The 13754-nt window shown below is 40.3% G+C and overlaps 1 protein-coding gene across 13 annotated transcripts in view; it reads left to right on the top strand.

Annotated features, from left to right (window-relative positions):
- Positions 1–13754, top strand: part of CCSER2 (coiled-coil serine rich protein 2) — a 139340-nt gene that overhangs the window by 18033 nt on the left and 107553 nt on the right. For 10 of the 13 annotated variants that reach the window (XM_014601688.3, XM_006272384.4, XM_059729837.1 and 7 more), the window contains 2 exons: positions 1900–3386; positions 8321–8526. In XM_014601688.3, coding sequence (XP_014457174.1) covers positions 1940–3386; positions 8321–8526 — 1653 coding nt within the window. In that variant the 5' untranslated portion in view covers positions 1900–1939. The remainder of the gene's footprint in view (positions 1–1899; positions 3387–8320; positions 8527–13754) is intronic. The other 3 variants (XM_014601689.3, XM_014601690.3, XM_059729834.1) reach the window with 1 other exon arrangement.

Genomic DNA, 13754 nt, shown 5'->3' with positions numbered 1-13754 from the left:
TGTATGTTAAGACTTGGTTAGAATGCAGTACTAATCCAAGAAGTACCTCTCTGAAAATTCTTTGAGTTTGGTGACAGTTCAGTAGCAGTGATAGAATATGCCAAGTTGACTGCTAAAAATGACATTTTCAGTCATAATCTTTGCATACCTAACCAAGATAAAGCTGATACTTTCTTTTTATGGATGTCTACCTGCAGTAGAGGTGGACCTTGTTGTCCTTCTAGTCTATAGACACTTAGAAACATGAGCTTGGAGGCCCCTTTCCTGTGTAGAGCTAGCATGTTTCTCACATACCTGACTTTCTGATATTAAAGGAGGACATAGGGAACCTTCCTTCCTGATTTCTGTAGAAGAGAAGTGAGAATGGGTACAGGTCCAGTTGTTTTTCTTCACAGGTCATGCTCATCAACATAATTTTTCAGCAAGTATTAATCTGAATCTTGGTGGAATTCTACTAAAAAAGTTTCTTGAATTAAAAATAAGAAATACTAGTGTGAATGTAGTGATATTATAGCACATGAACACCCTCCCCCCCCCCCCCAAAAAAAAACAACAACCCCAAAACAAATCAAACCAACCCAACCCTGTATAGCAGGCAAACAAGGTTCTTTGGGTAGATGTGATATTTCTTACTAGACCAGCTAGATAGTTGGAAAAATTGTTCTTTTCAAGTTTCCAGGCACAAACACTCTTTTGAAGACAAACACAGCTACAACTAACAACTGTATAACAGGGACATTCACAGTGTGTGTCATCTGTTGTCATTTATGAAATTTTAGAATGGCAATATTACTACTTGTGCAATTTTTACCTGTCAAAAGTAAAAACAGCAACAAAAAAAGCTCCCTTTATATTGATACAGGACACTTGAAAATTAAAGCAACCTGTTATCTGTGTTTGTGAGGAGACAAGCTGTAGTTTCTTTTTGGCATTCTTGTTCTCAGTTATGAATGTGTTCAAAATTTTGTGACTTATGCTTCACTGAGTGAACATCTTTGTTTCCCATCATGATCAGTGCACCAAGTCTGGGTAGTGCTTTTTTTTTTTTTTTTTTTTTTTTTAATACTGTATTAAGCTATGAAAACTAATCTAGAAATCTTGCAGTGTTCGCTGCCAAGCATTAGGAACAATTCAGCTTGTTGACCAGGCAGCTGTCTAGTTCCTTTGTAGCATTGCTATATTGTTCAAATCATGAGTTGAAATTCTTCCACTGCCCATTGTTTTCCTTTCAAAAGAGGTAAAAAAAGTGGATAACTTATAGACAGGTTGACCTATAATTAGAACCAGCTGGTATTAGTATATGGAACAGACATGGCCTCTGAAGCTGTTGCATATTGTTACCCACACCATCTTGGTAGTGACAGGCTTAGTTCACAGGAAAGTGCCACAATAGCTGTCTGACTTGGATCACCATTGCCCACAGTTCCTGGGGATCGCTGATCTTTTCAAATCCGGTGAGAAACAGGAGGGTAGAAAACCTTAGAGCCCTGTGGCAAGTCCAGGCTTCCACATTCCTGGCTCCACTGCAGGGAGGAGGGAACTGGGAAGCTAGGGGCACTGTATTCTGGGACAGATCACAACTGGAACCAAAGGCCAGGAAATACCCTCCGAGGTGAACTGGCAGGAAACCACACAGAGCTGGATGCACTTATAAAATTAGGTTTTTATTTATTTATTTATTTACTTATTTGATAATACAATGGATTGTGCACTTATTATATGAAAAAGACAGGAAATTTCTAGTCCTGTAGAACTAAAAAGTTTTAAGTTAAATTTAAAATATTTAAAAATAAATAAATAAATAATTTCTTCCAAAACACAAATGAGCTGAATATGCTTTGCTGTATTGTTAAAGTTGTATTAATTCAGATTTGTTTTTTCTCACTTTCTCTTCCTCAGATTCAAGCAGACTTGTAGGACCAATGCACCTGATTAGCTCATGGAAGAAAAAAATTATATCAGGACATCTTTGGTTTCCAGGTTACCGAAGTATGAAACAAAGTCTTTAGGCAATGTCCTACAGCCATTGTCAAATGGGACCACTGTTAATTTATCAGGGACTACTCAAAGCAACAATGGCAAAAGTGGCACCAAGCACAATGGCACTGTTCATATGTCTTCCTCTTTTAACTGGAGAAAATCAAATAAATATCAACTTTGTAATCAGCGTGGTGGTGAATCTAACTTTGCTGATAATTCCAATGAAAAAATAAGTGATTCTGAAAAGTATTCTCAGTCTCGAGAAACATTTGGTAAAGATGTGCACAGGGTGGGTTTGGATGACACTGCTTTACTAGCATCGAAAACATCCAAGCAAACCAATATGTTTGTATCATCTACAAAAGAATTAAACCCAAAGTCTTTGCCTGTACTGTCTAGTTCAGCAAAATTCTCCAAAGGTACATTATTAGGCAGAACTTCGTATTCTGGACTCAATGCTCCAAAATCTCGTTTAGATGGATTTTATGGAAATAGGCCTTCTGTAGGCTTACAGAGACCTAGGGTTAATTCTGGTGCCACCAGGAACAGTTCAGGAGAGGGTCTGGCACAATCAACAGACAAAGAAACTTATTCCTGTGAAAAAATGGTTAGATCGCAAAGTTTTTCACATTCCATTCAGAATTCTTTCCTTCCCCCTGCATCCCTAACCAGGTCACATTCCTTTAACAGAGCTGTGGACCTCACAAGGCCTTATCAGAATCAACATCTAGCCATCAGATCATCTCAGAGGGCAACTTTATTATCAAGAAATACACGACAGTTGAATATACCCAGTGGAAATGAACCTTTAAAATATGGGTTTACTAGGGCATATAATGCCATATCAACCTGTGGTTCGAAAAAAACACTGTTATCAAATGAATCTGGAGCTGCAGCTGCTTTGGAATACCAAATGAGTCGTCCTTCTTTCCTGAAGCGTAATGGACAACAATTTACTGGAAAGATCACTGTGGGTGATAGCAAGAGTACAACTACTGACTCAGGTTTCATGGATAATAATTCTGAGATATCAACAAATAGTAAGGAAATGGATGAAAAAAAAGATGCAATGAAAAATGACAGTCACAGAAAAGAAGGAAGTGAAATCCTGCATGACAGTTTGGGAAAACATAATTCAAAAGTTTTATGTATGAGTGACGATGTGGATGAAATATCTATATCTTCCTTGTCCTCTTGTGAGAAAAATGACCTAAGCGAAGACTTTAGTGATGATTGTATAGATTTAGAAGATCCAAATAGAACGATAGAAGCACATCCAGAGGAAGTCTTTATTCAAGAATTAGAGCATGGAGCAACACCAATAGAATCATTCAGTTCTCTCAAGGAAAGTGAAAGTTCTCACTGTAATGCTGATGATTGGCTAGATATAGCTATACATGTGTCTGGTAAATACTTTGTTGATTTTCATTTTTTTAATTTCTAGCTTTAAACAAATCTCTGTAGTGGAAATAATAACCTATTATGTAATTAGTTCCAATTATTTCTTTATTGTTGGGATAAACATTTTTTTTAAAATTTATTTCCCACCCCTCCTTGTATTTTTAAATTAGTGCAGAGGTTCATAGTTAACCTCATAAGAATTACTTTTGGTTCCTGATTATATCTGGTTTCGAATATCTTATTATCCCATATTCCATATGTGCCCGTAGTATTAATACAAGATAGTAAATGAAGGTGACTTCTATTAGAAGAAAGCCGTGTTCTGTTTTATGCCCCTTCAGGTGAGAAATGTCATGTCAATCACTGATATACAAAGTTAATCCAAATGTTAATGACATTATGATTATTCTTGATACTTAGTTTAGTATACACTATGTGGGGCTGTAACTTAATGGATATTCTCTGTATTAGAACCTGAATTCTCTCTGTTACTAAATGAAATTTAACAACTTTCTGGTGATCATTTTGTGCATCATGCTGTGCATCTATGTGCATGACACTGTAATTGCCTGTTATATCCTGCATGAGACTGAGCGTCACAGAGAAGTAGGACTGGAAGGGACCTCCATAGGTTAACCAGTCCAGTGTTCTGCCTGAGGCAGGAATATCCTTATCCAAACCATTGTATACAAATTCATTGTCTAATCTGTTAGTAAAACTACCTTGACACAATACACGACTTAATACTCTAACTCTGTGTCTGGCCCCATGGGCACCACTCTAGGTGTGGCCCCGTGCACCCCCCCCCCCCCCCCCACTCCACTCTGTGCTGCTGTTGCTGGCTTCCAGGAACAGGGTGGGGAGGGGAGCTTGCATTCGGCAGCGGTCACCAATACCAGGTGGCATACAACATGCCTCCCCTCCTCCTCTCCTCCCTCCCTCCCCACCAGCTGTTGTCAAGGCTGGGCGGTGGCAGCAGGGGGATGCTGCCACTGGAAACCTCCCTTCCCCTTCCTGCTCCCCTCCCTCTTTCTCTCCTTTCTTCCCCACTGCCTCCTCATCTCTGTCAGCTGTTGTTGGGGGGTGGGGGGGCAGGGTGATGGCTCCCTTGCTTCCTTGCCCCATCTGTCCATAATGCTCCAGGCCCTCGCAGCTACTCAGTGCACATCCTCTCAGCGGTGCACATGCAGTTGGCCTGGAGCGTTACAGACAAACAGGCAGACAGAGGCTTTTATTATATTAGAACGCTTGAGGTCCAAGGAAGAGCTCCCTTTTGCTAAAGAGGAAGGCAAAACCCCCTGCAGTACATGCCAATCTGACCACTGGGTAGAATTCCTACCTGACCCCAAATATGTCGATCAGTCTGACCCCAAGTAGAGGGGCAAGATCCTCTAGCCAGGTGCCTCTAGGTCAGGGGTTGGCAACCCCTGGCACGCGTGCCGAGTTTGGCACACGAGGCCATTTTGCTTGGCATGCCGAGGCCAGCCCCAGCTCCAGGTAGCTGCTGCCAGCAATGGAGCCTGGGCTGCTCCCAGCAGGGCTTGCAGCATCCCAGCTAACTGCTGGGAGCAGCCCGGGGTCCTGGCTGTCAGCACTCCCAAGAGCCGGGGCCGGCTGTAGCTGGGAGGCTCCAAACAGCTGTGCCAGGCTCCAGCATCAGCCCCACAACGGCATGTGCAGGCGTGCCTCGGAGCGGGCAGTGGGGGAGGGGCCTGAGGCAGCACAGCCCTTGTCTCTCCCCAGCTCCCGGCACTGAGGTGATGAGCCTGGCGCAGCTGTTTGTAGCCAGCCCGGGCTCTGGGCAGCTGCAGCAAGCAGTGGGCAGAGTGCAAACAGCTGAGCCAGGCTCATCCCCCTGGCTCTGGGACTCTGCAAGCCCTGCTGGGAGCAGCCTGGCTCCAGCAGCTACCCAGAGCCAGGGTAGCTGCTGGCAGCCACAGAACCTGGGGCTTTGGGTGGGGGGCAAGGGACACAAGCAGGGTATCCTGCCATGTACCCCTTGCCCTCATTTTTTTCTGCCTTGCCAGCACTCCAGCACCTTCCCAGGTAGGCATTATGGTGTTTTTCAGCACTGTCCAAAAACCGTTGCCTACCCCTGCTCTAGGTTTATGTCCCAGCAGGAGCATTGGCATAGCCCAGTCACAATCCACAGCCTTGACTGCAGCCAACACCCAATGCCTCTGAGGAAGGCTTAAAAAAACAGCAGGGGGAGGGAGAGTGAGGAAGAGGGAATTCCCTCCTAGCCCTATGCAGCAAACAGCAAAGCCCAGAAGCACGATAGGTATAGTAGAACATAAGCATAGTTATGCCCAGTTCACTCCCAACCAGTGGCTCTCCATCCTCTTGAACATCTCCAGTGATGGAGTGCCTGCAGTTTTCCAAGGCAATCAATGCCACTGCCTTGTTGTTGTAGTAGTGAAGAAGTCTTTCCTGGTATCCAATTTAAACCTACTTTGCTGCAGCTTCAAGTCATTGGTTTATATCCTGCTCTCTGCAGTTAGAAAAGGTATTTTCCCTCTTTTTATGGCAGACCTTTAGGTATTTGAAGATTGCTATCCTGTCTGCTTAAGCAACTTTTCTGCTAACTGAACATGTCTACTTCCTTCAACCTCTCCCTGTATGACTTACCATCCACGCCCTTTATCATTTTTGTTGCAAAATCATCTGCTGCTTTTTCCTGATCTCATTCTTTCCTGGATGTACAGGCATCTGTAAAAGTTTAAATGTCTTCAGAAGACCTTTAATAGATCATTTTACATTTAACCATATAGAGCATGGCAGAAACATTTGCCATAGAAGCTACGTTTCTAAATTCCTAAGGAGATGTAAAACTATGTTATGCCTAGGAACTTTGTACAAATTCAGAATAAAAAATTATAGCTCCTATAGCAAACAACTGCTGCATTTTGCTTGCTTGTTTATTTCAAGAGGAGCTCCCAATCCTCTATAATTCTTTCTTACCCTTACCAAGCATGACTTCTGCGTGATTAGGGTTGTAGGGCTAATTTTTCCCCTCCCCTACTAAAAGACTGGTGTAGATCCCTATTAAATTCTGTTTTATACAGGTAAATTAAATGTAATTAGAACCTAAACAGTATCCTAAATGTCTTATGTAGTATTCTTATGCTGTAGATGTGCAGCTACAAGGTCTTGGGGGAGGGGTAGCATTATGCATGTGCTGATAGGCAGAAGTAAAGGAGACATATCTTGCTGGAACATTACGTTTTCTATAATTTTACTTTCTAAACACAGTTTCTACGTTAGATGCTGGTTTGCACTGAAGAATACATTAGTATATTTACCCAAATCCAAGACAACTTTGAATTTAAGTCAGCACTCCATTTTCTGTACATGAAAAATTCATAAATTTATTAATTTTCCATGCGTAGAATCTAATTTATTAGGGGTAGGTTTTTAAGTTTGTTCCCTCCTTCCACTGCTGCAGCGATGATAGGGATGTAAGAAGCAGTGGGGGAAGTAGGAGGGCAGGCAGCAGGGAGAGTCAAGCCCCCCGCCTTGTGCCGGAACCCCCTGTTTGTTGGTTTCTCCCCTGCCCTCCCAGTTTGCACTCAGTTGTGGCCCCACTATGGCCAGGGCATAGGGCATGTAGTGGCTTTGGCCCCTGCTGGTCCAGGTGACAGTGGTTAGGATAGTGGCAGCTCTAGTGCTGGGTCTGGGTTGGAGCTATAGCCAGGGCCACAGCTGCTGCCACTGTCACTGCTGCTTGGTGGCATGGGGCTAGAACTATTATGTGCTCTGTACCTGGGGCTAGAGATGGGCTGCAGCTGTAACTGAGGGAAGGTGGTTGGGGAATAGGCTATGGCCCTGCCTCTGACCCCAAACCCAGCTCGGGGCCAGAACTGCAGCTGCAGCAATCTGCCCCCTCCCTTGTACTCAATCCAAGATGAAGATGTTGAATGGGAAATGGAGAGACAAAAATCTTTGTTGTAAATTAGAGTATATATGGTAACAATAGTCTTAATTTTTTTCAAACCTTAAGTTGGGCTCTGAATGCTCTTTTTAGAAATCCCTGCTGTGGAAGGACGCTGGTGTGAGTTTATAAGCTAGTGAAAGGAGCATGTGTTGTGTTGGTTTATTCACAAGCTGGAGGTTGTAAAAAGAGCATGATATTCAGCTGAAGGCCATCTTTCAACATAATGCACTCTCTGAACTCCTTTGCAGTTCTTCTCTCTAGGCTGATCTTCTTTCCCTGTACCAGCTTCTGAAAATATTTCCTTTTTGCCAGCATGTTCATGGGGTTGTAGAAGTTGCTCCTCTTTCTCCCTGCTTTGCCATATCTTGGATGGCTCTTTGAAAAAATTAGTAGCAAACACTTTCTCTCTAGGCAGCTTGTGCTGTGGCTAGCTCTGTTCTATTGGTGATGTGTTATCTTCCTAGAAAGAAGAGCAAGTAGGACTAACATAGAGTCTGTAATTAGAACTAAAATGTGAGAAGTTGTAGTTCTTTTTAATTAAGCGAGATTTGAACTAAATATTTTTAAAATTCTTAAGGTATAAGAAAAGTGTAGGTAAAATGAATTAAGCCACACTTTAAGGGCCTGTAATAGTCAAATGTTTCCATCTATAACATTGCTACAAATATTATGCACACAGTAGTAAATATGTAACTTGTCATGATATAATCAATGTCACTGAAGGATTTTTGGGGAAGGCTGTACCAGCTCTTGAAAAACTATCTTCATGTACATCTGTTATGCCAAGCATCTCTTACTGTGTAAGGTATTTTTAATATTTTTCACTTGTATTTTTCTAAGTTCACAGCTTAGTAACATTAGTAATTACTTTTAACTATCCATTTGCAACAGTTATTTCAAGTCCCTTTTACCTGCTAATAACATAGAACATAAATGATACTTTTACTGTAAATAATGTTTTGGATTGATTCTCTCTCTCTCTCTCTCTCTCTTTCTCTCTCTCAGCAGCAAATGATAAAAATCAAAGCACAAAGCATACTTCTGGGACCAACTTAATGTCTCCAGATATGAATTACAGAGCTGGCTCCTCTTCTGAGCTTTCTCCATCCGATAGTTCTGATGGAACCTATATGTGGGATGAAGAAGGCTTGGAGCCTATTGGGAGTGTCCATCCATGTGGAAGTTATGAGTCTTCAGAAATGAACAGTATAGTAAGTATATGATTTCTACAAGTATTTGATATGATCAATTATTAAACTTATTCAAGAGCTAGTGTTAATTTAATAATAGAAATTCTCACAACAATAATGAGGAAACAGTAAAACAAATTGTCTTAAATGTTGGCATAGGTACTCTAATTTCAACTACTGGCCTGAAAGAAATATGTTGATGTACGTACTCTTTCACTCCCCGTACCCACCAAAAAAGAGACTGGTACTGAACTAGTTATGTTCTAGTTACTGTGTGGTGGTGCATGGAATCTTTAAAGTACCTTCTCTCTTCCAGTCTGATGCTAATACTCTAACCCCCTTCAACCTTAAATCCAAGAGAGGGAAGGTAAGGGGTTAACCTCAAAGTAAGAGGGTGAAGAAGTCTCAACTTATCATTACTCTTCCTCAGGGCAGGTTTCTCCAGCCTGGTAAAGATACTCCCCTTTTACCTATATTTTAATTTGACTTTAGGAAGTTTTCAAGGTAATAGGACAGTTTTGGACACTAACTCCAGCACATGACCAGGACAAGGTTTAGTGTGTCTAGAGTTTGAGAGAGAAATGCCTACAGAACAGACTGATATCTGAAAAGGAAATTGCTGTCTTTGATCTGAGACTCCAGTGCTGAAGTACATATAGGTGATTTACTGTATATTAGAATTTATGGGTGTTTCTGGTCTGAAAATATAACTAATGGGGAGAGTTCATAAACACTGCTCTGGGCCAACTTTGCTTCATTTAAGTTTCAACAGCAGCCCAGAAACTTCTTGTCCTTTTTCTGTCAGATATTTATTTCTGGAGTTCATGGCATGCATATGTCCTTCCTCCTCCTTTAGTTTGAGAATTTCTGTGAGTGGCAAGTGATACATTACTCTAGAGCAGGGGTTATTAGACTTGAGGCACTGCATAATTCTTGTGAGTTGAGTGGCTCCGAATTTCAAAAACTATGCATTACAGTGTTTAGCTCCTTGCAGAGGGGCTGGGTATTAGACTAGAGGATCATTTGGGCAGGGACAAGCCTGATCCTGGGTTTATCTACTTATCTCCTCATATTTCAGGGCACCCTTCAAAGTATCCAGTGGCATCTCAGGGTGCCCTAGCACCCTGTTTGAGAATCACATGCTCTGTACAGTTATGTAGCATCTAAATATTAAAACAGGTATAGAAGTTGCAACCATAGTATCATCTACAGCAGTGATGTATTTATATCAAAGAAGGTGATCACTGTTTTGAATAAGAATCATCTTGGAAAGGCTTGTGTGCTTGAAGTAGTACTGGGATTACATGTAGCAGTTTTCTTACAGTCAGTACTGGATCAATCCCTCAGTTTGAGTTCTGAGGATGAATATGCAGTTTTATGAAAAGTGACTCTGTGGCTCTAGCCATGTTCCTTTGAGCAGTTTCAACTGGATGTTACTATTTTCCTGTCTTAAATAACTGTGCCAGAGATAACTGCTTACTTTCTGTAGTGAATGATACATTTTTTTAAAAAAGCACTTTGATATTTTTCAGGATGCAAGAAGCTATGTGGATGTTAGTGTTAATCTGTCAGTATTGTATGGCAATCCAAAAGAGATCCCATGCAAAACTATGCATCTCTTTAAAACTTATTTTATGAAGATTCTTAAAAGTAAAATAGGGTGTTTGTTGCATGTTAGTAAATGCATAGACAGTGGTGGTAGTAGTATGAGTTTATTTACAGCTTTTGCTAAAATACATATATGATACACATTTGAGAGATTCTACACAAACTAGTAGAAACTTTCAGAAGTAAGGAACTCTGCTTTGCTTTCCCATGTCCACTGGTCTGACTAATCTGATACAGGTCTTTAATATCCATTAGTGCATAGGAGTTGTACATGGGCTTTTGAGCAGGAAAATTTACTGTCATGTGGTTCAGTTTAGATGCATGTTTATACACAGTTTGAATGCAAACAATGAGAGTAGTAGTACATGGACTTAATAAAATTCCTTGCTGTAAGGGTCTGCATAATAAAGTGTGGTGTCATATTTATGGAAACTGATTATTTGTGTCTCTCCCTGTGTCATAAGAAAAGTATGTTGGTACTCAGGGCTTGAAGCTGAAAGAACAAATTTATTACAAGGTGTTTTTTTTCTTCTAATTTACTGAATTTAGATATTAATGTTACTTTTTGTATGTGTTTTAATGCTTAATCTTTTATTGATTTTTTTTTCCAACCTTAAATGGGATAAATATCAATAATGCCTCTTTTTATTTTTATAATTCAACTATCTTTAGCATTTTAGGTGCTTTTTGAAATTTTTTAGTGATTCTATCATCCCTGTTATGTTTACTCAGCATGATACTGAACTGCATCTGTATTACTGAGCTGGGCAGGACACACAGGGTTCATACATCTCCCAGTGCTCCCTGTGCACTGAGCTGATTGTCAGGTGGGGCCAGGGACCAGTTTGGTTCTGAGCCCGAAGAGACAATCAGCTGATTTGGTTTCCTTTTGCTGCTGCAAGAGGAGCCTAGACTCCTGCTATCCAGCAAGTAATACATGATTGGGATCTAATCCATGATCCCAAAATTGTGTGTCCTGCCATGTAACTGTGTCATGGTATGGTGGGTGGGATTGAGGATTGGTTCTTAACACATTTTAAAGTGAACGTCTGTTAGGTGCCTTACCTTAAGTTTTCAGAAACATCCAGAAAACAGTGACCGTATAGGCGCTTTGGACATGTTCCTGCTCCTGGATCAGTATGTTGGGGGGCTATACCAAATATGTTTGTGGCACAGCTATTTTTGGTTCCCTAACTAGGCCTAAACAGTAGGTGTTGAGATCTGTTGCTTAGCCAAATTGTATTGAAATGTTTTTCATCTTTTTTTGTTAAATGATTTTTAAAAGGAAAAAAAAGGGTGTTGCTGCTAAGGATAGGCTGCTCTGTGGTAGGAAGCTGACTCTCTTCCATTTCAGGACATTGAAAATATAATTTCTGTTTTGAACTTTGGTGTGCAGAAGGAGGTTAAACCCTTCTTCCCCCACCTCGAATTAAATAGGTTTATAAAACCGTAAACCATTGTATGGTTGATAGATCTGATTTCTCAGAAGTGGAAATAGGAAAAGCCTGTTTCAAAAAAAGTGTGTGTGCGTGTGTGCACGCCCTCTCTTCCCCTCCCCCCCACAAGACAGCCCCTTTTTTCTTGACTAAACTTGATGATCAACAGTGATATAATGCAAAGCCTAGTCCAGCAGATTTGTGTGGTGTTCAGTTGAAATGACCTTTTACAAGATAGGGCCTTGTGTACCTTCTGTAGCTCGAATAGACTTTCTGTTTCTTGCAAGATTAAAAGTTGTCCAAATTCTGAGTCTTCAGCATCATCCTGAGGTTTTTCTAAAAAATGTGTCTTGTTGGTGAATTTGAATATTTGTAAAGCCTTTGATTTCCTTGGACACCTAGCTAAGTGTAAAGTATTCAAATATATGTATAAAACTTTCCTTAACCTGCTAAATAGCTCTTGTGTTTCCATGCATTATTATTATTCCCCACCCCCCACCCTATCCTTTGAGGTTATTTTCTTTTTTTCTTGCACTGAAAGAGTAACACTAATGTGATTTAACTTCTTTGATTAGAAATACATGGTTGTGGTCTAACTGTGTGGATTGACTAGTTTTTCTTCCTTTATGGATATTTCGTCTTTAAAATATCCTTTTAAAGTTATGCCTTAGCTTTTTTCTTACACTTTCTACAGTTGTTCATCCTCCGTATTTGAATGGCATCCAGGCATCAGTGTTGTCCCTTTTATTTTAATAACAGAAAATTGATGCCTTAAAGACAGATCCTCATGGCAGGAACAGACTGACTATGTCAGTATTGCAGACAGTATGTAAAATTAATCTCTTACAATTTGAGCTGTATGGCTTGTTCTCATATAGTAAATCATAGCACTTACCCTTGATTGGATTTATAAGGGAAGAACATCTGGCTCTTAAACAAATGTAAAGCATGACTTCAGGTTTTTTCTTATTGTGGCCTTTCATACTAATTATCCTGTTACAGGCATATTTGAAACTGGGGAACCTATAATCAAAGAGCCTTCTGATTCCTGTGTCACTGAACTAGTAACTGTAACACATGTGGCCTGTATTTTTTTTTTTTTATCTTAAAAACTTGACTTTGGAAACAAGTTATAATTGGCAGGAATATGAGAGAGAACCTATAGTGGTTCTCCAAATAATTACCATACCTTTGTGAGCTTGCTTTAAGCTTAGGGTAGTAATATAACTCCTTTACAACAGACTTTCCAACATATTAAACCTAACCACAAAGCAATGCCTGGGTGCTTAAGACACCTTAGCTTAATTGTCCTCCTTTTTTGTCCCCCCTGACAAAAATGTTTTATTTAGATTTGCTTAGTTGTGCTTAATCAGGTAGAAGCTGGCAAGAATTAGCTTTTTTTTCCCCGTTATGCATGTGATGGTCACACATCAATGAGGGTTAAAAGTCTGACATTGCACTGTGACCTTTATAATTGCTACTCAAGGCTGACATCGTCTAGTTTTACAGTAGCACAGTAAACAAAAACTTTTTAATCTTATTATGTAGAATGTGACCTTGGGCTTATCTTTCAGTGTTGTTTTTTTTTTTCCTTTTAATAGTTTAATCCTTACTAGCCAACTTTGCTAAACCTTTGCTTTTATATATTTTGTTTGGAAAAATATTCAGTGTCCATAACTTATAATAAACCATACAGATCTTCCCCTGCCCCACACCTTCTTCCACTTATAACAAAGCAACCCAGAGGTCTTGCTGTTAAAAGATTTCTCATAACTGTTTTTTCCTGCCATGATAGGCAAATGATTGAGAAATAATGGTGTCATGAATACATTTAAAATGAAGAGCTTGAGGAGTGAGAAAGATTAGTTTACTGTGAACAACTGAACATTTTTACAAAACAAATGTTGTATTTAACATTACCAGATGATCTCAGCCACTACTGGCAGACAGCATTAAACACAATAGTCTTTGTCTATATTTAGCGCTACCTTGTATTTAACGCCACTGGAATTGTTACATTGTGTTAAAAACAATGTAGAACAGTCCAAGGTAAGGAACCTGTGCTGGTTGTAGTTCCTTCAGGTATTTTTACACAGCTCTAAGAGCTGCTCTAATGAAAGCAGCTGGAGCATCTCATGTATCAGCATCTCCGCAACACCCGGCAGCTGTGGGACACCGTGTCATGGCAGCCATGAGGCACAGCTG

Source organism: Alligator mississippiensis, chromosome 6, assembly GCF_030867095.1.
Source record: "Alligator mississippiensis isolate rAllMis1 chromosome 6, rAllMis1, whole genome shotgun sequence".
NCBI classification, from domain to species: Eukaryota; Metazoa; Chordata; order Crocodylia; family Alligatoridae; genus Alligator; species Alligator mississippiensis.
The sequence above is the reverse complement of the archived record's forward strand: the minus strand, read 5'-3'. Positions and strand labels throughout refer to the sequence as shown.